Source organism: Haematobia irritans, chromosome 3 (assembly GCF_050003625.1).
Source record: "Haematobia irritans isolate KBUSLIRL chromosome 3, ASM5000362v1, whole genome shotgun sequence".
NCBI classification, from domain to species: Eukaryota; Metazoa; Arthropoda; class Insecta; order Diptera; family Muscidae; genus Haematobia; species Haematobia irritans.
Window position 1 is genome coordinate 49,518,586 of NC_134399.1, and position 25,129 is coordinate 49,543,714.

General features: G+C 32.3%; 1 protein-coding gene across 1 annotated transcript in view; it reads left to right on the forward strand.

Annotated features, from left to right (window-relative positions):
* The window catches only part of LOC142228996 (uncharacterized), a 194,857-nt gene extending 170,359 nt beyond the window's left edge, over positions 1-24,498 (forward strand). Inside the window, exon 2 of the mRNA XM_075299525.1 lies at positions 22,939-24,498. Coding sequence (XP_075155640.1) covers positions 22,978-24,390 — 1,413 coding nt within the window. The 5' untranslated portion in view covers positions 22,939-22,977 and the 3' untranslated portion in view covers positions 24,391-24,498. The remainder of the gene's footprint in view (positions 1-22,938) is intronic.
* The last annotated feature ends 631 nt before the right edge of the window (positions 24,499-25,129 follow it).

Consider the following 25,129-nt stretch of genomic DNA (forward strand, 5'->3'; position numbering starts at 1 on the left):
CTCACGACGGAAAAATCTTACTCACGGACTCACGAAAAGAAAATTTGTACGCACACTCACGCACGAAAATACCGTGACTCACGAAAATATCGTGACTCACGAACTATTTTTATGAGTAATTTACCTTAGAGACGTGTCTGAAAATATGAGCATGATTAAAATCGGGAGCATTATTAAACCCTTAACATCCCAGGTGCCACTAAACGCGCACAGAAAAAACATGTTTGGACATGGTTGCCGCATCCATTTAATGCTTATCTAGAGTACACAAAAAAATTTTTTTTATTTCAATCACGTAAATCGCGGATTCAATCATTGTTTTAATTGAAATGTCTTCAATCACGAAAATGATAGTATCAATCACCCATTTTGATTGAAAACCAACACGATTTTCAATTAAAAATTTTATTGACTTTTGTCACGGAATCAATTAATTGTGTGATTGAATCAATTAAAAAGGTGATTGATTTTTAACATAAAATTCAATCACAGTTTTAATTGAATCAATTAAAATTTTAATTGATTTCGAGACAAAAATCAATCAACTATTTGATTCATTCAATTAAATAATTAATTGAAGTTGGCTATAAATTTCGATCAAAAAATTTATATAAGGCGACCCCAACATCGTATTTAGTTTTTTTTTCTATTCTTTTGAAATAAAAGAAAATATGTGTTTCTTATAAAACATTTTTAATATTTTATTATTTTTTGAATTATGCAATAGACAAATAAATTTGGTTCTTGTCATTTGTGTTTTGTTCTAACATAACTTACAAATACAATAACTATCCATAACAACTATAGGGTGAAAAAATAAATTATATAAATCATTATCTTCCTTATAATAATAACCGTGTTAGCATGTTCCTTCTTATATGTAGATGCGCCTACACACAAAAAAAATTTTTTCTGATTCAATCACGAAATTAATTGATCCAATTAATTTTTAATTGAAATGTCTTCAATCACAGAAATGATAGTATCAATTAAAAAATTAATTGAAGGTCAATTAAAAAGTTAATTGATCCAATTAAAAAATTAATTGATACTATTATTTTTGTGATTGATTTTTGTTTCAATTAAAAAATTTGTTGAATCAATTAAATTTTTAATTGAATATTTTTTAAAACTCAATTAAAATTTTAATTGGAAAAATTTTCGTGAAATTTTTTTGTGTGTAGATTTCCAATAAATCAGCAGCCTGTAAGCTAAATTTGTTTTTCTGAAAGTAAACAGAATAATTCGAATTTAATTTTGTTCAATTAAAAGTTAATTTTGTTAAACATAACCTGCATAGAATATCAAGTTCAATTCTTAGTTCCAGGTTGCAGATTTATAATCTTCTTATGCAGTTTAGTCGTTTAGCATAAAAAGGTGTATTAAAGAGCTCGGTAATTTAATTTTAGTAACAATTCCTTTCCAAAATTTCCACACATTAAAATCGTCTATTAAAATTTGAACCAATCAAAGACAAAAATAATGGGAAAGCAATGCAATATTTGGTATTATATTGATGATACTTTGCAAATTCTGGAAATACAAAAAAATATAAATGGAAAATAAATATTTTTATTATTTTCGGATATTTTTCATATTTTTAAATCCAAAAGAAAGGACTTTTTAACCGTTACATAATTCAGCTCATTAGTTTATATATCAGATATACTGCTCTCTACTTGGGTTCAAACTGAAAAAGGCAGGTAAAACAAAAATGCAATTTAATGCCAACGCCACTTCGCAACTTCAAGGTGAATCTTCCAACAAACCCATACCGCTCTTGGTTTTAAGAAAACTATGAGTGAAAAAAATTATAATTTTAAAAGATCACAAACATATTCTTATATATTTGATAAAATGATGGAGTTGATGGGATTGATTGGTCAATTTCACGAAATAAAATTGGTCACTAAAAGAAATGAATAAAAAATATATTATGTTAGTCCGTTTAATGTAAACAGGCTTCAATGGAGAACGGTATTCACATTTCACAATTTCTTACCTTCAATAAACGTAGATTGTTTTCCATTTTTACAATACCACAAAACACAAACACAGGTAATTTCAAATGCGTTCTCTCATATATTTTTTCAAACCTTTACCACGCGGCCGTTTGTTGTTGCACACTTTATTTATTTCAACCCTTTGCTATGATTTGTTGTTGCGTTCAAAATATTTATGCACACATTTTGAATGCAGCAGACTAAATGTCGCCAATCATGTTTTTCAATTTACGCGAAAAACAAAAACCCAACCGTTCGTTACGAGTTACTTCCACAGACTGATCTCTCCATCATACATTGTTGAATAAATACCCAATCTCTTGTTCTCTTTTCGCTCTTTCCATTGCTCCAAATTATTCAGTTTCAATCACAAAGGTGATTGGATCAATCACATGTGTAATTGGAAACGGAAAAAATGTCGATCACGTTTGTAATTGAAAATTATTTCCGAATTGATTAACAAATTGATTGAATCAATTAATATTTTAATTGGAAACGTAACAAATATCAATTTTAACTGGTTTTTATTCGGATTTAATTAAATAATTAATTGAATCAATTAACATATTAATTGAATCCGTTTCCAAATTCAATTAAGTGTTTAATTGAAAAAATTTAGGTGATAATTTTTTGTGTGTAGGTAATTGTCGCGAAAACTATATATTTATTTTGTCTTTGTAAAAATAACTTTCGAGCGGAGAAAAATATATGTTAGCAATAAGCATTTAAATGGTTCTCAAATGCCGCAAACATGTCCTATTATTTAAATTATAGAATTTGAGACCATTACGTGGTCGGGAAAATCATATACCTGACCATTCAATTTGTTTACTTTTTTGCAAAGAAAAAAGTATTTTTATAGGTTACGTATAGACATGTAGAACCATTACATGGCCATATAGACCATGTACATTGTTTTCGTTTAATTTCTTAATTTTGTTGCAGCGAAAAGGATTTTATAAAAAACATTGACCACGATTTTAATTTTGCGCGTCAGTCGTGTGTTGATTGTTTCTTGGAATGGATGGAGAATACGGAATTACTGTGTTTTGTGTTAATTTATTTATTCAGAAGCGGCACGTGGTTTTATGTGAGCACAAAAAAGGAAAGTGTAATTGAAAAATTGTACCTGTTTTTTGTTCTGCATTTTGATATATGGTATAATTTATTTTTATTTGCAGTTATATGATGTCTGCGTTGGTACATTTGATGGTAAATATGGAATGATTACTTATTGTTGAAACTGAACCAAAATAGAGTGTGTAAAGTATATAAGTTTGCTTGCACGACATTATAAATACAAATAAACAATGAATTAGTTTATAAATAAATAAAGACAAATAAATAAAGTTAATTTTGTGTTTTCTTTTCTCAAGTGGCATCCTTTTTTCGACGGCGAAAAAAGTTTTTTCATAAAGATCAAAACATTTTAGGTTGTGGCCATGTTCTTTTAACTGGAAGGAAAACATTTTTGAGGAATACCATAAAATTTCAGATCGTGACCATTGTTTTTTAATGGAAACAAAATTCTTTTTATCAATATAATAATATTTTAGATGAGGACAATTTTATTTTTCTTAGAACCATGTTCATTGAGCCAACATGGTCGCCGCAAAAATAGCTCCTATCATATTATTTTGCTCTTCGAATGTGATTGCGACAATCATGTTTCTTCTCTGCGTGAAGTTGTAAATGAATTCAACTCGTAAGCGTTTTATGTCCGTTTCGTGAGTGTATTTTTCCGAAATTCGTTACTCACGCACACACACGTATAAATTATTTTCGTGACTCACGCTCACGCACGACATTTGGTTTGTTAAACACGCACACTCACGCTGTTGCCATCAGCGTGACTTACCATTCACGCTTGAGTCACGAAAAATTTTCTTGAGTCACGACAATTTCTTGTCACGTGCATACCTCTATAATGTGTCGGATATATAAAACAGATTTAAACTGCCAAAAATTAGGACGGGCGGAATTTTAAATAACCACTACCATACAACAGATGACAGCAATAGCTGTACACTTCGAGTATTGTTTTTATAGAAGTAAAATGGTGAAACATCGATTTATAAATGGTCTATCAGTTATGGACATTATAGGCCATTAATTTAATGTAAATAATTTCAAGTGGCTTTCAAGACCGGCTAAGATGGCACGTTGGCAGAGGTTTAATTTAAAATTACAGCTTCCAAGGACATCGGGTGTATAAGAAGATTTCTCAAGTAATTATGTAGGGCTATATCAAAATCTGGGAAATTTCCGCATTTATTTATGGATCTCAAAAACTCTAAATTCGAAATTTCTGACAAATCTTATGAAAATTTTAGACTGGGAAAAACTTTTTAAAACAAATCGGAAGATGGGTTTATATGTAGGTGCTATATCACAAAATTGTACGGTATGACCCATCTTCGCACTCGACATGCCTGCCAAATATTCAGAACTTTAGTTTCTACTGCTATATTGCCTTAAAATTTTACGTTTATCAAGGGTATATACAGGGTCAAAAATCTATATTTTAATATGTTAAAAATGGACAATACAATTGATCAATTAAGGCCATATTCTAGTAAAACCTACTTTTTATATCACCGTGAAATTTCACCCATCTAAATACACTTTGAATGGACTGTACATCGTTTTTCGTTGTTCGATTAAAAATTTTTTTGTCGAAATATTTCTTTAGTTACAAAGATATGAAGTGATTTTCAAATTTTGTTACGCCGGAGTCGGAGTCGAGCAAAATTTCTACGACTCCGACTCCGACAAAATCTTCAGACTCCGACTCCAAGACTCCGGCTCCGACTCCACAGCCCTGGTTGTGACCATGTTCTTTTAACTGGAAGAAAGCCATTTTTGACGAATACCATAACATTTTAGATCGTGACCATTGTCTTTTGATTGAAACGAAATTATTGTTATGAATATAATAACATTTTAGATGAGGACAATTTTATTTGTCTTAAAGCCATGTTCTTCTCTGCGTGCGCATGCTAGTGATTTAGTTTTACTACAAGTTTTAATAGTAATTAATTAATTATTAATTACTATTAAATAATAATAATTAATTATTTGAATATAACGTTTTAACAGATATTAATACAAGGGCTTAATTGTGAACAAGTATGACCCCTAGCGGAAAAGTCGTGTTTGATTTCTATCAGTATTTTGTGTGACCTCCTCGTATTTTCCTAACTGCTTTCATTCTTTTTTGGCATACTTCTTACGAGTTTATTTAGCACTTCTGGATCAATATTTATCCAGGCTTTAATAGAATGGTCCCAAAGTTCATCAACAGTCTTAGTTGGATGCTTTTTAGCAAAAATCCCAAGTTGGTTTCCACGAAAACAGCCCCAAGCCATTACCGAGCCACCTCCAAATTTTAATGTTTGGCAAATATTTCGCTCTTTAACTCCAAAGCTTTTATCCACCCATGCCCATTGCCGTCCATCAGAGCCAATTCGATTGATTTTTGTCTCGTCTTACCAAGCTACCCGCATCCAATCGTCTATTGTGAAGTTTTTGTATTTTTTTGCAAAGTCCAGGCGTTTTTCAGTTTTTGTCGGTCAAAAGCGGCTTTTTTGGCTTTGCCCTAGCTACTAATCCACTGGCTTTCAAGATTCTACGAACGTTTTTGTACTCACGTTTCAGATATGTTCCTCATTTAATATTTGCTTGACCTCAACAGCTGTATTTACTGCACCAGTAACTATGAATCGCTTAGCTTTGCGTCTATCAGCCGACGAGAGTTTTTTGGGCGACCTGCTGGATTACCAATAATTTCCAAATTATTCTGATTGTTTATTTTCTTTACAAATCCAATTGATATGTTATATTTTTTAGCGATCTCTTGATATGGGGCTCCTTCTTTTAAATCTTTTACGACATTCTGTTTCAAAAGAGGTCCCGTGGCTTTTCCCATCGCAAAAATAAACCAAATAGATAAGAAATCCAAAATATTGATGAAAAATCTGTAAGAAGATATCGTCTAATAATTATTTTACTTACTTTCTTAATCAAATACACAAACAACAATTTAAGTTCATTGAAATTGTTAGAGAATATTAACACAGGGTCAATATTGTTCACACATGTGTATTTACCGTTACATGAATATAAAACTAGAAGAAACAAAATATGCCATATTATCACTAACTAGTCCCGGTATGGTCACACTGGGCAAATATTTGACATAAATCAAAAAAGAATTCGCCACCACAGCCAAAAGAGCAAACGTTTTTAGCTCGTATTGGGTATATTATGTTATGATAAGAGTATTTTCTTAAAACTGTATCCAAATATATCGAAAGTGATCCTGGAAAAAGGTTTGACCATCAGTTTGGGCAAATATTTGCCTATTGTGACCATACCCTTAGGTTAGGTTTCTTTTAAATTTGAAAATAGTAGCGTAGAATCCGATACAGCTCTTGCCAAATTATCAAAATTTACAAATTTTGAATAAGATCTTTTACGTGCAATATATCAGTCAAATTCAAATCATCAGCCGTATCGCGTGGGACTTAAATGCAACTGCCATACATGTGTGCCATAAGTATTTACTCCATATTTCAATATATCCATTAATAATTCAGGTTACCTGTAATAGGCTCTGAACAACTTTATCTCTTTCCAAACTCTCAAAATTTCAAATTGTCTGAAAAAGGAAAATTAGCATAATCTAATTTAGATTCCATTGCCTTGATTGCATCCACCCTTGTTTTTCATTTATTCCAAACCCTCTAAAACGTTATTTTTCCAAGGAAATGAAAAAATAACAGAAAAGTAAAACATTTGATTACATTAACGCTCTGCGGAGGAATGATGCGTTGACAAATTTTCGTGTGTAGGATGTTGGAACAAATAAGAATCAACTTTTTTATGCGAATATAAAAGAGCGTCACATTCCAAAGTGTGGCCACAGATTGTCTGCAAATTAAAACATGTGTTTTTTATACGATGATATTTTGGCTCTGACGGTAGTTTGCGTTTCCATTGAGTTAGATATTGTAATAGCTGGCAACGGATTGGATTGGTTTGGGGTTGTTGGTATATTGGAGTTCTTCCTTCGCCATATTCCGGGTATAACAAAAATTTAATAAATGTCTGCGCTGCCGGCTTATTAAAATATTTAGACTGTTTGGTGTCGTTGTTCTGCTACTCATTTTTTTTCTCCAACGCTAATGCCTGTCAAAACGTGTGCTTGGACGCTATCTCTTATTTGTTATTCGGAAAAAAGTTTTTCAAACTGACTCTCCCAAACGGAAATGGAAATAACTAACGTTGGCAATCAACTTTTACCGTATACCATAACATACTGGTAATGGAATAATAGACCTGTTTTTTTGTATTGGATAGTTGAACTTGTATATGCATTTTTATAGTGACTTGTACAATCAACGTCAGTACACTGTTAGAAAAATATGTTTTTCATATGTTCCGATATAAACAAAATGTGTTTCGGGCACAATTTTTAAACACAATATATTTAAGTGCAAACATGTAATGTTCCTAAACTAAAACTAAATGTTTGGGGTACATATGGTAATATGTTAAAATATATTATGTTTGGGGCATGAATGTTTCATAAAAATAATATGTGTGAATGTAAACATATATAAATTTACCAATTTCGAGTAAACATATATATGTTGTGATATTTTATTCAGAGAGCGACAGAGAGAGAGAGAGAGAGAAAAATAGAGATGGAAACCTCCCGGTTGACGAAAGTTATCAACATAACACAGCGAGAGAATCAAAAGAGACCAATTTCTGTGAAACCGCTTGTATGTTGTTTCGGAAAACTGTTTTATGATAAGGCCAAAAATTTGATATGCTTAAGTCTAAATATTATTTAATTTGAATATTAGAATGAGTATTCGGAGTAAAGAGAATAGACAGTAGGAACCAAGAGAATAGACATTTGAAAAAAAACATCATGTGTTTTCGCCTTGAGAGCAGCATTTTATGTATGTGTGGTCATGTGTTTTGTTTATCATTTTGGCATTATGAGCACAATTTTTTTCTTGGTTCGTTAAAAGAAATCGGAACGTACGAAGAGTAAGTCAAAATATTCAGGCAAAGGAAATTAAAAAAAAAAACGGTGGAAAATATACACAAATTACAAAGGGAATCATAAAAAGTATACACAGCACTAAGTTCGGCCGGGCCGAATCTCATGAATCATGAACCAAATATTAGGGTTTCCTTTGAAATTTCAAGTGTTCAAGAATTATAAAATAACGTCTTGATTTGAAATCTTAAATCTGTAGAAGTAAAATCTGGAAATTTTACATTGAGTTTCAAGCAATTTTCATGATCAGTGCGCCTTCTACACCCTGAAGAAGTGAAGTCGGTCTATATGGAGGCATTACCAAATGGACCGATAAAAACTTAATCCGATACACGTTTTTGTGAGCCTAAAATACCAGAATATTTACAATTTCAGGCAAATCAGACAAAAACTACGGTTTCTAGAAACGCAAGGAGTTAAATCGTGAGATCGTTCTTATGGGGGCTATACTAAAATATGGACCGATACTCACCGTTTTCGGCACACCTCTTTATGGTCCTAAAATACCTCTAGATTTCCAATTTCAGACAAATTGGATAAAAACTACGGTTTCTATAAGCTCAAAACCCCAAATCGGGAGGTCGTTTTATATGGGGACCATACCAAAACATGGACCAATACTCACAATTTTTGGCACACGTATTTGTGGCCCTACAATACCTCTAGATTTCCAATTTCTGGTAAATTGAATAAAAACTGCGGTTTCTATAAGCCCAAGAAGTAAAATCGGGAGATCGGTCTATATGGGGGCAATACCAAAATATGGACCGATACTCACAATTTTTGGCACACGTATTTGTGGTCCTACAATACCTCTAGATTTCCAATTTCAGGTAAATTGAATAAAAACTGCGATTTCTATAAGCCCAAGAAGTAAAATCGGGAGATCGGTCTATATGGGGGCTATACCAAAACATGGACCGATACTCACCATTTTTGGCACGCCTCTTTATGGTCATAAAATTCCTCTAGATTTCAAATTTCAGACAAATTGGATAAAAATTACGATTCCTATAAGCCCAAGACCCCAAATCGGGAGGTCGGTTTATATGGGGACTATATCAAAACCTGGACCGATAAAGCCCATCTTGACCTGCCTGCAGACAAAAATTCAGCACGATTATATATATATATATATATATATATATATATATATATATATATATATATATATATATATATATATATATATATATATATATATATATATATATATATATTTTAAGGAAACTTCGCAAAATTTATTTATGATTTATCGCTCGATATATATATTAGAAGTTTAGGAAAATTAGAGCCATTTTTACAACTTTTCGACTAAGCAGTGGCGATTTTACAAGGAAAATGTTGGTCGAAATCAGAAAAACATATATATGGGAGCTAAATCTAAATCTGAACCGATGTCAACCAAATTTGGCACGCATAGCTACAATGCTAATTCTACTCCCTGTGCAAAATATCAACTAAATCGGAGTTAAAAATTGGCCTCTGTGGTCATATGAGTGTAAATCGGGCGAAAGCTATATATGGGAGATATATCTAAATCTGAACCGATTTCAACCAGATTTGGTACGTATAGCTACAATGCTAATTCTACTCCCTGTGCAAAATTTCAACTAAATCGGAAAAAATTGGCCTCTGTGGTCATATGAGTGTAAATCGGGCGAAAGCTATATATGGGAGCTATATCTAAATCTGAACCGATTTCAACCAAATTTGGTACGCATAGCTACAATGCTAATTATACTCCCTGTGCAAACTTTCAACTAAATCGGAGCAAAAAATTGGCCTCTGTGGTCATTTGAGTGTAAATCCGGCGAAAGCTATATATGGGAGCTATATCTAAATCTGAACCGATTTCAACCAAATTTGGCACGCATATCTACAATGCTAATTCTACTCCCTGTGCAAAATTTCAACTAAATCGGAGCAAAAAATTGGCCTCTGTGGGCAAATGAGTGTAAATCGGGCGGAAGCTATATATGGGAGCTATATCTAAATCTGAGCCGATTTGGCTGATATTTTGCAAGTTTTTCGAGACACATAAAATATTCGGATGTACGGAATTTGAGGAAGATCGGTTGATATACACGCCAATTATGACCAGATCGGTGAAAAATATATATGCCAGCTATATCTAAATTTGAACCGATTTTTTCCAAAATCAATAGGGATCGTCTTTGAGACGAAACAGGACCCTATACCAAATTTTAGGAAAATCGAACTAAAACTGCGAGCTGTACTTTGCACACAAAAATACATCAACAGACAGACAGACGGACATCGCTAAATCGACTCAGAATTTAATTCTATGACGATCGGTATACTAAACGATGGGTCTCAGACTTTTCCTTCTTGGCGTTACATACAAATGCACAAACTTGTTATACCCTGTACCACAGTAGTGGTGAAGGGTATAAAAACAAAGTTTAGTTCCTCTTTATTAATAATAAGTAGTCCAAGAGAAGTTGACGGACACCTTCAAATATAACAACGGGCATTAAGTTCGAGTTTTGCAGCTAAAACAATTGAAAAGTTTTATTTTCTTTAAAATGATTTCTTAAAGAAAAGTAAAAGGCAAAACAGGGAATTTTAGAGCGATAATGCCAACTTAATACTGGCCTTAAAGGTAAAAATGAAATTAAGTACACAACATTATAAGTTTTAAATGCATTCAAAATGGCGTTAAATGCTAGTAAAAAACTGTTCACGCCTAAATAAATGTATGTGTACATTATAAAATTATTTATGTATGTTATAAACATACTCAACTCCACAGGTTTTTGTTACAAAATTGTTATTTTTGTTATAATATTTTATCCAAAAGCTCAGTCCTTTTCGTTTATATCAAGCACTGTTTCTGACTGTAAATCATTAATAACCCACATTTCGAAGTTTAATTATATATTATATATAGTATATATATATATATATATATAAATGTGTAAATTAAAAAAAAAATTGTGTTCGGTCGGAACAGGGATTGAACCCACGACACTTTGCATGCAAGGCGGACATGCTAACCATTGCTCCACGTGGCAAACAAATGTATGTTTCTGTTAAATAATGTTTTGTTTGCATCGGCTCGTGGTATGCTATATAAATATAACATATAACGATAATTGTCTATTGATGATCATAACAGCTACATAGCCCAGTGGATAGTGTGTTGGCTTACAAACTGTAAGGTCCTCGGTTCCATTCTCCGTCCAGGCGAAAGGTAAAATTTAAAAAAATTATAAAATAGAATAATTTCTTCAACATTATTTGTATGTTATTACAGAAAAAGGGGCCAAGAACTAAAAAATTTCGTGGGAGTGAAAATTATGTGAGGGAATGAGCACAATCTTCTTAGAGGAAAATTCTTCCAAACATATAATATTTTTGGGCTCAAAATGCTTCCAAACATATAATATGTTAACATAAAACAAACATATTTATGTTTCGGCAGTATCCAATAATATATGTGCTTCCTGCAAAATATGTTTGGAACATATGTTAGAGACGCGATTTTTTGAGGGTGTACTATATTAAGTTTTCGCCGGTACTATATTTTGAATAATTACTGCACTTAAACAAATATTGAAACAAAAAGTGAAGCCAAAAATTGTCCTTCAAATACGAATCCGAATTGTGCTTAGCATACACTGTTAGAAAAATATGTTTTTCATATGTTCCGATATAAACAAAATGTGTTTCGGGCACAATTTTAAAACACAATATATTTAAGTGTAAACATGTAATGTTCCTAAACTAACACAAAATGTTTGGGACATCTATGTTAATATGTTAGAATATATTATGTTTAGGCATGAATGTTTCATAAAAATCATATGTGTGAATGCAAACATATATAAATTTACAAATTTCGACTAAACATCCATATGTTGTGATATTTTATTCAAAGCGACAGAGAGAGTATAGAGAAAGAAATAGAGATGGAAACCGGGAGAGTTGACGAAAGATATCAACATAACACAGAAAGAAAGAACACGAAAGAATCAAAAGAGAACAATTTCTGTGAAACCGCTTGTATGTTGTTTCGGAAAACTGTTTTATGATAAGGCCAAAAATTTGATATGCTTAAGTCTAAATATTATTTAAATAGACATTCGGAACCAAGAGACATTTGAAAAACAAACAGCATATGTTTTCGCCTTGAGAGCAGCATTTTATGTATGTGTGGACATTTGTTTTGTTTATCATTTTGGCATTATGGGCACAATTTTTATCTTGGTTCGTTAAAAGAAATCAGGGGTCTTCATAAAAATAATGAAAGGGCACTATACTCTTTTTAGAGTTGGGACAGTAAAATGAAATAAGGAGGAAATAGTGAAAAATTACACAGTAAAATGTATAAAAACAAAGTTTAGTTCCTCTTTATTAATAAGTAGTCCCCGTGGAGTTGACGGACACCTTCAAATATAAAAGCGGGCATTAAGTTCGAGTTTTGCAGCTAAAACAATTTAAAAAGTTTTTTTCTTTAAAATGAATTATTAAAGAAAAATAAAAGGCATTTTACAGCGAGGGTGTTAAATGCTAGTAAAAAACTGTTCACGCCTAACTAAATTTATGTTTATATTATAAAATTATTTATGTATGTTTATACTCGACTCCACGTACTGCTTTTGTTAGAGTTTTTGAATTCCTTCCAAATTTTAAAGTTTTGTACCAAAAGTTTTTTGTTACAAAATTGTTATTTTTGCAATAAAAAAATAATATTTTATCCAAAAATCAGTCAATTTCGTTTATATCAAGCACTGTTACTGACTATAAATCTTTAATAACCCACATTTCGAAGTTTCATTATAAAAATTTAATATAGTATAAACATAAATGTGTAAATTAAAAAAAATAAAAAAAAGTATATACGGCCGTAAGTTCGGCCAGGCCGAAGCTTATGTACCCTCCATCATGGATTGCGTAGAAACTTCTTCTAAACACTGCCATCCACAATCGAATTACTTAAGTTGCGGTAACGCTTGCCGATGGCAAGGTATCTTAAAACCACCTAACACCATCTTCTAAATTGTATGTAAGTCCATACGTGGTATATATTAAATCAAAAAAGATCGATACAATACGTATATAATCCAGTTTGACAAAGTAGACATAAAATTTTGACAAAATTTTCTAGAGAAATAAAATTTTAACAAAATTTTCTATAGAAATAAAATTTTCACAAAATTTTCTATAGAAATAAAATCTTGGTATATTATTTTTGGCTCGAGTGGCAACCATGATTATGAACCGAATAAAATTTGAACAAAATTTTCTATAGAAATAAAATATTGACAATGATGAAAATTTTATTATGAACCGAATAAAATTTTAACAAAATTTTCTCTAGAAATAAAATTTTGACAAAATTTTCTATAGAAATAAAATTTTGACAAAATTTTCTATAGAAATAAAATTTTGGTAGACTATTTTTGGCTTTAGTGGCAACCATGATTATGAACCGATATGGACCAATTTTTGTGTGATTGGACCAATTTTGGTATGGTTGTTAGCGACCATATACTAACACCACGTTCTTAATTTGAACCGGATCGGATGAATTTTGCTCCTCCAAGAGGCTCTGGAGAACGTTTTATATGGGGGCTATATATAATTATGGACCGATATGGACCAATTCTGGCACGCTTGTTAAAGATCATATACTAACACCATGTTCCAAATTACAACCGGATTGGATGAAATTTGCTTCTCTTGGAGACTTCGCAGGCCAAATCTGGGCATCGGTTTATATGGGGGCTATATATAATTATGAACCGATGTGGACCAATTTTTGCGTGGTTGTTAGAGACCATATACCAATATCATGTACCAAATTTCAGCCGGATAGGATGAAATTTTCTTCTCTTTGAGGCTCCGCAAGCCAAATCTGGGGATCGGTTTATATGGGGGCTATATATAATTATGGACCGATGTGGACCAATGTTTGCATGGTTGTTAGAGACCATATACCAACACCATGTATCAAATTTCAGCCGGATCGGATGAAATATGCTTCTGTTAGAGGCTCCACAAGCCTAATCTAAGGGTCCCTTTATATGGGGGCTATACGTAAAAGTGGACCGATATGACCCATTTTCAATACCATCCGACCTACATCGATAACAACTACTTGTGCCAAGTTTCAAGTCGATAGCTTGTTTCGTTCGGAAGTTAGCGTGATTTCAACAGACGGACGGACAGGCTTAGATCGACTCAGAATTTCACCACGACCCAGAATATATATACTTTATGGGGTCTTAGAGCAATGTGTTACAAACGGAATGACAAAGTTAATATACCCCCATCCTATGATAGAGGGTATAAAAAAAACAGTGTTCGGTCGGAGTGAACCCACGAGCCTTTGCATGCAAGGCAGACATGCTAACCACTGCTCCACGTGGCAAACAACTGTATGTTTCCGTTAAATAATGTTATGTTTGCATGGGCTCGTGGGCGCTGCAAACTATGCTATATAAATGTAACTTATACCGATAATTATCTACTGGTGACTATAACAGCTACGTAGTCCAGTGGATAGTGTGTTGGCTTACAAACTGTATGGTCCTCGGTTCGATTCTCCGTGCAGGCGAAAGGTAAAATTTAAAAAAATTATAAAATAGAATAATTTCTTCAACATTATTTGTATTACAGAAAATTGTGCCAAGAACTAAAATATTTCGTGGAAGTGAAAAGTACGAGTATGTTAGGCAATGAGCACAATCGTCTTTGGGAAAAATTCTTCCAAGCATATAATATTTTTGGGCTCAAAATGCTTCCAAGCATATAATATGTTCACACAAAACAAACATATTAATTTTCGGCAGTGTCCAATAATATATGTACTTCCAGCAAAATATGTTTGGAACATATGTTAAAGAAGCGATTTTTTTGAGTGTGTTGAAGACGCATTTCTCTGATATAAAGTTTTTTCCTTGTCCAAAAGTCGATAAACTTTTCAATTAAGTCGTTTTGTCTTTAAAGTCAAGTGATTCGAAAAAATGTTGAGTGACTAAGGTCAACTTGGCTTTAATAATTTTGAAAAATTGTTCAAAATTAATGAAATCGTCTTCAGATTTGTTGAGTTTTTGCATCTTGACTGAAAGTAAAAACGCATTACAAAATAGGAAATTTTTAGCGCTTTACTTTATAGACTATTCCACTCAAAGAAAGCATAATTTCTACATGTAAACGTATCCGAATTTGGAAATTTAGACAATCATCCATCGTCAATATGACGACGCGTAATTCCATTTACGATCTATACTGAATTTTAATCGATTGAGAAATGATAAATTTAAGTTATACGATTTTATGAATTTTGGTTTTACACTAATTAAAAACAAAAAAACATGATTTTAAAGGACTCTGATAGCACATGAAGAAAAAAGCAGACAAAACGTATAAATTAAAATTTGTTTCTTAGAATCAAGTACGCAAAGCTTAAACTTAAAAGAAAGTCAAAAACTAATGGAAAATGTACCAAACGTCTATTAAGTAATTCTTTAAATGTAACCGCGAAAGTAATCTGCTATGACACAGACGAAAAATACTGTTTTTTATGTGTTTGGGTGTAAAAATTATATGTTTGGAAATCAAATTTTTAGCACAGTATGTTTAAGAGCAAGCATACTTCTTCTTTATTTTGCGTATCCGATATTCGAATATAAAGCGATCATACAATATTACATATTTGTTTTTAATTCTTATATTAATTGTGTCAGCTCTCGATTTTTAGCAGCATGTATTGTATTTATCTCGTCCCTGTATCCTGTCCAATCTTGAATGTTTTTAAGCCAGTACATTTCTTCTGCCTCTGCTTCGGCGTCCCTCAATAGTACATTTTAATATAGATTGTACAAATTTGTATTTGTCATTTCTCGTTAGATGGCCCACATATGCGACTTTCCTTTTTTTGCAAGCATACAATGTTTATAAACTCTCATAACATGTTTGCGACATATATATTAATATGTTAGAACGTAGTATGTTTGGAACATAAAATTTTTTAAATGTAATATGTGTGGATGCAAACATATATTAATTTAGAAATGGCCTATAAACAGATATGTGTTTCGAAGGGAAGCCCGAGCGAGTATACACCGAAAAAAAGTGAACTGTTTTATGGGAAGAATGAACTACCTCGCACGAAAATTGAACTAAATTTTACTCCACATTTTGAGATTTCCTCAAAGCGTTATTAAAACCAGGAAATTTTAATGCCCTATTGAACTTTTTAACTGCAGTTCACGAAATTACATCATCCCATAGAAGAAAAAATTAACTAAAAGTAAAGAAGAAAATCATTGGCGCCAAATCATGACCATTTTAACCATACAGTAGTTCATTCTTACTATTTTTGGGAATCGTACGAAAATCTTCTTTTGCTTTAGTTCATATTGAACTTATGTGTACGGTCATTGAACTTTATACTCACATTTAGTTCATCAAATTTTTAGACATACTTAAAAAAGTAAGATTTCATTAAGCTGTGGAAAATTTCGATAAAAATAATAAAATTTAACTACAACCAAATAATTTTTTTCCAATAAAAATAAGTTACATTTAGCTACGAAAATGTTTTCTGTGTAGTGGAGTAAAATTTAGTTAAATTTTCGTGCGTGGTAGTTCATTCTTCCTATAAAACAGTTCAATTTTTTTCGGTGTAGTAAAAAATGGAAGTAACAATTTGCGCTTTAAAAATATATACACACAAAGAAACTTTCATTAAAAGTTTTTTCTACCATTGTATGCCTAAGGTGAAACATTATATGTTTAAATAAAACAAACACTAGAGTGATATCTTGCTATCCAGCACTAAAAGCATGCCTAATGTTTAAAACCACTATGTTTGTTTGGAACATTGTCCGAAACTTTGCATACGGGGGATTTGGAATCTAAGCATTTCACATATGTATAACAGAGGATACTGTTTACTTTACTTTAATTACGCATGTTTTCAAGTGTTATTCAAATTTTCAAACTTTACACTCCTGTCTTTATTTGACTCAATTTGCTGCTACTGCATATTGCCTGAGCCATTGGTGGATTAAATGTGTCAAAAAATGTGGTGATGTATTAGCAAAACTTACAAAAGAAATAGATTCCACAGTTTATACATATGTGGATCTGCATGGACTACACGTAGTGAAGCAACCATTTTGGAATTTAACACAAAGGATATGTATTGGGTATATATTTGTGAAATGATTACCTAAATTAAATTGTACACACAAAAAAGTATTTTTGTGTTCAATCACGAAAATAATTGATCCAATTAATATTTAAGTAAGTAAATAAATTAATTGATACTATTACTTTTTGTGATGGATTTTGTCTTCAATTAAAAACCTTTTTGAATCAATTAAATTTTGCAATTACGTTTAAAAATCAATAAAGTTTTAAATTGGAAAAATTTTCATGAATTTCATGAATACCCAGACCTCAACAGAATTATTTACCAAACGAAAGCGGGTGGTTCCATCAACTATCAATGATATCTGTCAGCACAACTACCATTTGGCAATTTTATCTGCATGGTAGTACGTTAGACCAACTTTGCATTGGTTTTCGCAATCTCATATTAATTGTTTGGTTTGTTGGTGCAACCGCCCTTGATGCTAGCAACAAAGATTTTTGACCTATATGTGAGATCAATTTATAGAGGGATGAAATAATGTTTGTCTATTTTTATAGGTGTATTTGCGTACATCAATGGCAGATGGTTATTACGTGGTCAAACTACAAAAATTAATGCAATACATACTTACCAGAGATTAGCTCTACAATTTGATGAAACATAAAACCATATTGATAGGCATTGGTTATTATAACCAATTGAATGGTTATAGGAACTCTTTATTTGATTTTGTGAACTTTATTACAGTTGTGTTGGATATATAATGGGGGAAATAATCAAAACATTGTTCTTGTAACAAAAAATAAGTTACTGTTATTATCTCCTTATTGTAATGATCGAATTGCAACCAACCATTTCTCTGGGTGTATATAAAAACTGACAATATTTACAAAATTGTTTGGTACATTTGTATCAAAATAATGGTCTGTTCCTCTATTTCATATGGAAGCTATAGTAGGATGGATTAAAAGTACAAAAAGGGCGCTGTAAGAATATAGTTTAGGTTATTGCGTAATTTGGTAATAAATTGGTCGCCACACGCCTTTATGCTCTATTTTTAGAATAATTCGATCAAATGACCCGTAATAAATATATAATCAACACACTAAAAAGCAAAATAACGATGATTTTAAGGTTGGGGTATTACAAACTGGATTTCGGAAGAGTAAAATGTCCACAAATCAACTGCGTCTCGAGTTATAAACAGAGGATACAGCAAAACTGTGCACTGAAGTAGAAGAAACGCTAAGACCCCTATTGAAGATCATATATTCAAATAAACTATGCAACAAATCACTCAAATATCATCACAAATAAAATTCAACTGGATATATCAAACATAGCGATCAGATGTAGAGCCTTAGAAGTCCGAGTGCGATTATACAAAAATGCTAAAAACCACTTATTTCTATGAAAAATAGGTTAATGCGCCTTTATCCAAGAATTACAAAAAGTTCCCCCAATCATAGTGGGGACAATATTATGGTCTGAGGTTGTTTTTCTGGACAAGTTATTGGCCCGATTCATAGAGTCGGGAAAATTATTATGGTGTTGGAAGTCTACAAAAACATTTTGCCCCATGGGGCATGTGATATTGTCGTAAGGAAATGTCGTCTGCTTAGATTATTCAGCGCGATCATGCACTCAAAAAAGAGAACTCCCTATTTCACTAAAGCCAAATTAACGTTATTTTAGTTCATGGAATTATTATAATAAAACATATATGTTTGGAGAAAGTTTCCTTTACTCCAATATTTTTTTGCGTACGTTAGTTAAATGAAATACAATGGGAAAAAATTATACACAAATTAAGCATAAAGATTTACTAAATTCGTATTTCTCACAAAATAGTTCATTATTTCTTTACATTTATAAATTTTACTACAAATGCGTTCATCATGAACTTCTTACGTCACTAAAGACATTCTTTCAATTTTGAACTCCAATTTCTCCTTCAAACTACAAAATTTTCTTTAACAAGTGAAAAAAATTATTTATGTCTAATAAATTTTCTTGAACACAGAAAAATATCCGTAGTTAAACTAACGCTAAATTAAACTTATTTTTATTGCCAAAAAATTATTTGTTTGTAGTTAAATTTTATTATTTTTTTCGAAATTTTCCGCAGCCCAATGAACATTTCGTTTTTTTTTTAAGTATGTCTCAAACATTTTAAGAACTAAACGTGAGTATAAAGTTCAATGACCGTACCCATAAGTTCAATATGAACTAAAGCAAATGAAAATTTTCGTACGATTCCCAAAAATAGTAAGAATGAACTACTGTATGGTTAAAATGGTTTGGCGCCAATGATTTTCTTCTTTAGTTTTAGTTAATTTCTTCTTCTATGAGAGGGTGTAATTTCGAGAACTGCAGTTAAGTACAACAGGGCTTTAAAATTTCCTGGTTTTAACAACGCTTTGTGGAAATCTCAAAATGTGGAGTAAAATTTAGTTCAATTTTCGTAGGAGTTAATTTATTCTTCCTATAAAACAGTTTACTTTTTTCGGTGAATGTGTCAAAAAATATTGACTTATTTTTGTGACATCGGCGTGATGCCAGAGTTTGTAATACTATTGAGTCAAAATTTTCTAAAAATATTCAAAATTTTCTAAACTTAACCAAAAGTTTTCTTCCTGGTGGGTTCACTGTTTTTTCAGTGTAACCTCCAGCACACGTCTATGGTACAGTAGGTAGCGGATATAAGCAACATGTCGTTTTGCTTTGTTTTGGTGCGAAAAATAGTTCATGTAAGAACAGTGTAATATAAAACAGATAAGAGAACAATTTGGCAATCACACAAGACCAAAATGCCATTGTAAAAAATCCCTTTAAGAAACTTTTTTATGTGTCGATTATTTGGGTTTGTTTATTTTATTAAATTGAAGTTATTTATTATCTTTTTGTAAATTAATTAACATATTATTAGTGCTTTATGAACAAAGAAGATTAAGGAACTTGATTAATAGAGTCATTGAAAAGAAATCGCCAGATACAAATCTATACACGTCTGACTGTACATGTTTCAGGCGAATGAAACTTTCCACAGCCTTTAGTACAGATCTTGCTGGGATAGATAACTCAATTTTGCATTTGTGCATCATCTCTTCATATAGCTCAAAAGTCCTTAATCTTGTTTTTATTTCGTTTTGTTACTGCAGTAATAAAATTGTAATTGCAATAATTGTCTATAGAAAAAATCACATAAGAAAAAAAAATTGTGAGATTTTCTGAGTTTCTTATATCCGTCACCCACTGTAATTAAATTAAATGATTTCAGGACGCTTCCAAGTTTGCATAATAATATTCTTTGAGAATGAGTTAGATTACGATCCATTGATAATAGTATTGTCGTGCAATTTTAATGCAAAAGTTAGAATCAGTATTGATTTCCTTTTCTTTTGGGTATCATGATGACATCCATTTTTTTCGTTTCCTTATATGTTACAGAAAGCTCGAATTATTTAAAATACCTTGCCAATTACAGGAAGTGGTAAATTATGCTCTAAGCTTGGCATAAAAGTGAATATAGCTTATGATAGTTTTGTTCCAGGTGCTAAAGTCTCTGTTCTTTGTGGGGAGCAATCTACAAACTAGAGCATATTCATCTGCGTTGTATATTTGATCTTAACTAACATAAGACCCAATTCCTTGACATGACTGTTTCGAAAGTTTTGCCTAAAATTCTCGATAGTTGAAAGATGACTTGGTAACTTTTCACCGCGTATATTTGAGCATTTAAATTCCTGCAATCATTTCTGGCAGAAAACTTATCATTTCAATCAATTTTTCTGTGAAAGTGCCTAGTTTTTTTTTGTTTTAATATTGTACGAACTTCGACAACCGCACCATTATTCTTTTAGTTTATGAACACACGATAAAGTAACGAACAATTGCTGCGACACATACAAAAAAGTGTCCGAAAAATTAAACTTTTCGGACTACTGGATAGTCCGGAGTAGCGAGTGTCCGGATTAGAGAGGTTATACTGTATATGCAAAATCGGCCTATACACGCAAAGAAAAAAAACGTTTGGAAAACGTGTACCGAAAACGTTTTTCTTTTGTTAGAGTTTTTTGAATTGCTTCGAAAATTTTAAACTTTTATCACCAACAAAATTCGTTTGTTACAACATTTTTATTTTTTCAATAAAAAAAAGTTATTTTTGAAATAACAACACAGTCCATTTCGTTTATATCAAACACTGTTCTTTTCTGACTTTAGGTCTTTAATAAGACACATTTTACAGTTCAAAATTTAATATAGTACAATGTAATGTTGAACATTTTTTCGGAATCTTCCGAATATATCTGGAATATATGTAAAAAAAAAAAAACAAAAGCAAAAAAAAACTTTGGCCGAAGCAGGGATCGAACCCATGACCCTTGGCATGAGAGTCGGACGTAGCTACCACTGCTCCACGGTGCCAAACTAAATGTTTGTTTCTGTTAAATAAACTTTGTTTATTCGGTTCGTGGGCGCCGCAAGCTATGCTATATAAATATAACTTATATGGATATTTATCTATTGATGACCATAACAGGTACATAGCTCAGTGGTTAGTGTGTTGGCTTACAATGTGCATGGTCCGCGGTTCGATTCTCCGTCCAGGCGAAAGGTAAAAAAAATTTTAAAAATTTATAAAATCGTATAATTTCTTCTACATTGTTGGTATTACAGGAAAAGGTGTTAAGAACTAAAAATCCTCGTGGATGTGAGGGACAATGCAATTAGCAAGAAAATAATGTTTTTTTTTTTTGAGCTAGTCTTTATGAAATTGTTTTTACATCCTGGAAAAGAATAAACGTTTATCACAAAAAGTATATACTTTTCTTCCAAAGACACTTCCTTACAGCGAAAAGCAAATGAGAAACGAACTTTGTTTGTCTAAAATTTCGTTTGGGAGGAAAGAATTATTTTTTTGCGTGTAAGTGAAATGAATTATTCAGCAAACTACTTATATGTGCGATATTTATGTCCTAATGATACCAGAAAAACGATTTTTGGGCTATATGTGAAAATCTCCTATATGTGCCATGGACTGTAAGCGAAACCTACTGTAACTGTTTCAGATTTATTAATGCCAGAAATACAAGATTACTTATTGTCCACCATAATCTCTTCATATCAGAGAAATGTGGCTTCTATTTCGAAAATATATCTTCCAAATAAACTTTTTGAGAGCAATCAATCAGATATGTACTTCATATACATAAATTCTTTAAGCACTTATTTTATCAATCCTTTCAAGGCAAACATTAAATGTAGAATACATCAAACGGGGAATTACTTCTATTCCCAAATCCATTAAGAAGTACTAAGTACAAATTCCACTTCACTTCAACTTTGGGGATACAAACTGAATAGCAGCAGTACAAGATGCTGAGTTGTTCATTAACTGTGTGACAGTTGTTCAAGTTATTCTCTTTATTAAGAACATGAATATATGAAAGGAAGTGGGCCATCATATAATTCGAGACCACCTCATTCATGTAAAAAGTGGAAAACATTTCAAGCATACAATAAAAGATGAAATTTGTCTAATGGATTCAAATTTTCTTTTGTTTGAATTTCAAATGTCTGCATTACCCTTCGCTACTTAAAGAACCCTCCCACCACTTTCGGCACAACAGAAAAACATAAAATTTGCATTTAAGAAAATTCATTTGAAACCCATTTAAACCATTTATTAATATTTTTTGCACATCTTTTCATTATAATTCCAGATACTAAGCAAACAATACACGAAGCTGCAGCCAAGAAATATGTCTGAAGAACAGCAGCAGTTGCAGCATCAACAACAAACGCACCAGATTAAATCCCCCAAGGATGCAAATATAAATAGTGCACACCCCAATACAGCAGCCTGTAAATCCAACATGCACGACATGCGAAATCAGGAGTTTGTTAGTCGTCTCATGGCAGCCACCCCACCATATTTGTACTCAGCCCCATTGGGTCCTAATAACTTCTTCTTCAGTGACATGCTACGTTCTCTGGTCGCAAATCGTAACCAGGAAAGTGTACGAAATCTGCAAATGCAGCAAACTGCTGCTTTTGCCAGGCGTCCTCGCAAACGGACATGGTCACAGCACCGTTCCTATTTCAAGGAGAATGAAACTATATTGGAAAAAGCTCAGCAAGAACATCAGACTATTGCCACTACTGAAAAACCTCTAGAATTGACCACACACAAACCATATTTACAAAATTTGGCTAACAAATACCGAAAGTTGGAAGCGGAAAAAGTTAAAGACCGCAACGATTTTAAACTCATTTTAGAACCTTTAAAGGCGCGCGATAGGGAAGTAGAGCAAACTTCTACACCTACAAGCTCTTCGGCTATAGGTGGGGATGCCAGTATGGCTGATCCTGCAATGGAAAGCACCCCACCTGCGGCTTCATTGCCACCCCAAGATTTAGTGCTTCCACCACCACCTCCAGTATGGTATCCACCATTGTATTCACCCTATGGTATAGATCCATTGCATTTCTTTATAGATTTGCGAGTTTCTGGCCATATATACGATCGTAAAAAGGAGAATGTATCACCTCTAGCGAATGCCGAGAGTAATGGGAATACAACAGAATTGAATGAAAATAACAAATCCCCACAATCTTCAAATGCCATCGCAATTCCCAATAAGTACAGACACGGATCAGCATTTACTGTGCCAACTCCGAGGGCCAATGATCTGAAAGCCATGACAGTCCTACAGGCCACTTCTGATGCCATTAACTTAAGTTCCACATCTGGTACTTCCATGAATAAATTTGAAAATTATTCCAAATATTATGACTTCGGAGAGACCAAGGAGAACCAGCCGGATATAACGAAATGTAGCGCCAATTATATGTTGCAACACCTTCCTCGCATCTATAGTCAATTCGCTGCACGCGACCTCATTGTACAATCCCAAAATGATAATGCTTTAAATAATTCCAGCGCCAATGGAAGTGATCATGTGGAGTCGGATAATAAATCAGATGTTGAATGTGACGCAGATTCAGATGGCAACCAATCCGTGGGAAATTATGGTGACAATGATATAGAGGAAAGCTCTAATCGAGAACGCGATATCGATGTGGAAATTATCGACGCGATTAAATTTCGCAATGATGAAAATGGAAGTATATGTTCAACTCCCGACAACTCTTCTATTACACAAATTGATTAAACAAAAACATACATATTTATTAGTAAATTTGATTTTGAATGAAACACTACGAATTTAACTGTTTCAAAATAAAAACATTGTGATGTTGACGTACATACAAATATTAAACCTATTCTTTTCTTTGATAAGGCTAATCACTAGAGAGTGCACCAAAAACCCTCAGGATAAAAAAGTGTGTTTCAGGGTATCTATATAAATACATAAATGTCGTGTGATCCATAAATTCGAACACTAATGGACCGATTTGGACCAAAATGTTATATGCATGTTTTATGGGCCGTGAGGCGTTTTAAGAGCTCCATGGAATAAATCCTCAAAATATTTTATAAAATTATACCCCAAAAATTAAATAAATCCCTAAAACACAATATATCCCCAATATTTTGGAGACTTATTTCGTAAAAACAATAATAACCAATGTTTGAATTAAATTCATTATTTCTAAATTCTTGTTCATAACAATTTCTACTTCTAACAGAGGTAGTAGTATATATTTATTGAGGTACATATTTGTAAAGAATCTTCAACTGAAGTACGACAATATGAGCAATAGTTCCGCCCAATCCCTTTATAAGATAGATATTTTCGATTTGAAAAACTTTTTTGCTTAATTTCTAGAATGGGACTTAAATTTCTACCTAAACGTTCAAGAAAATGGAATGAATATATTGCCTTTCAGTTAGTCAGACGGACATCATTAGATCGCCTTACAATTTCTTCTTGATCAATAATGCATATA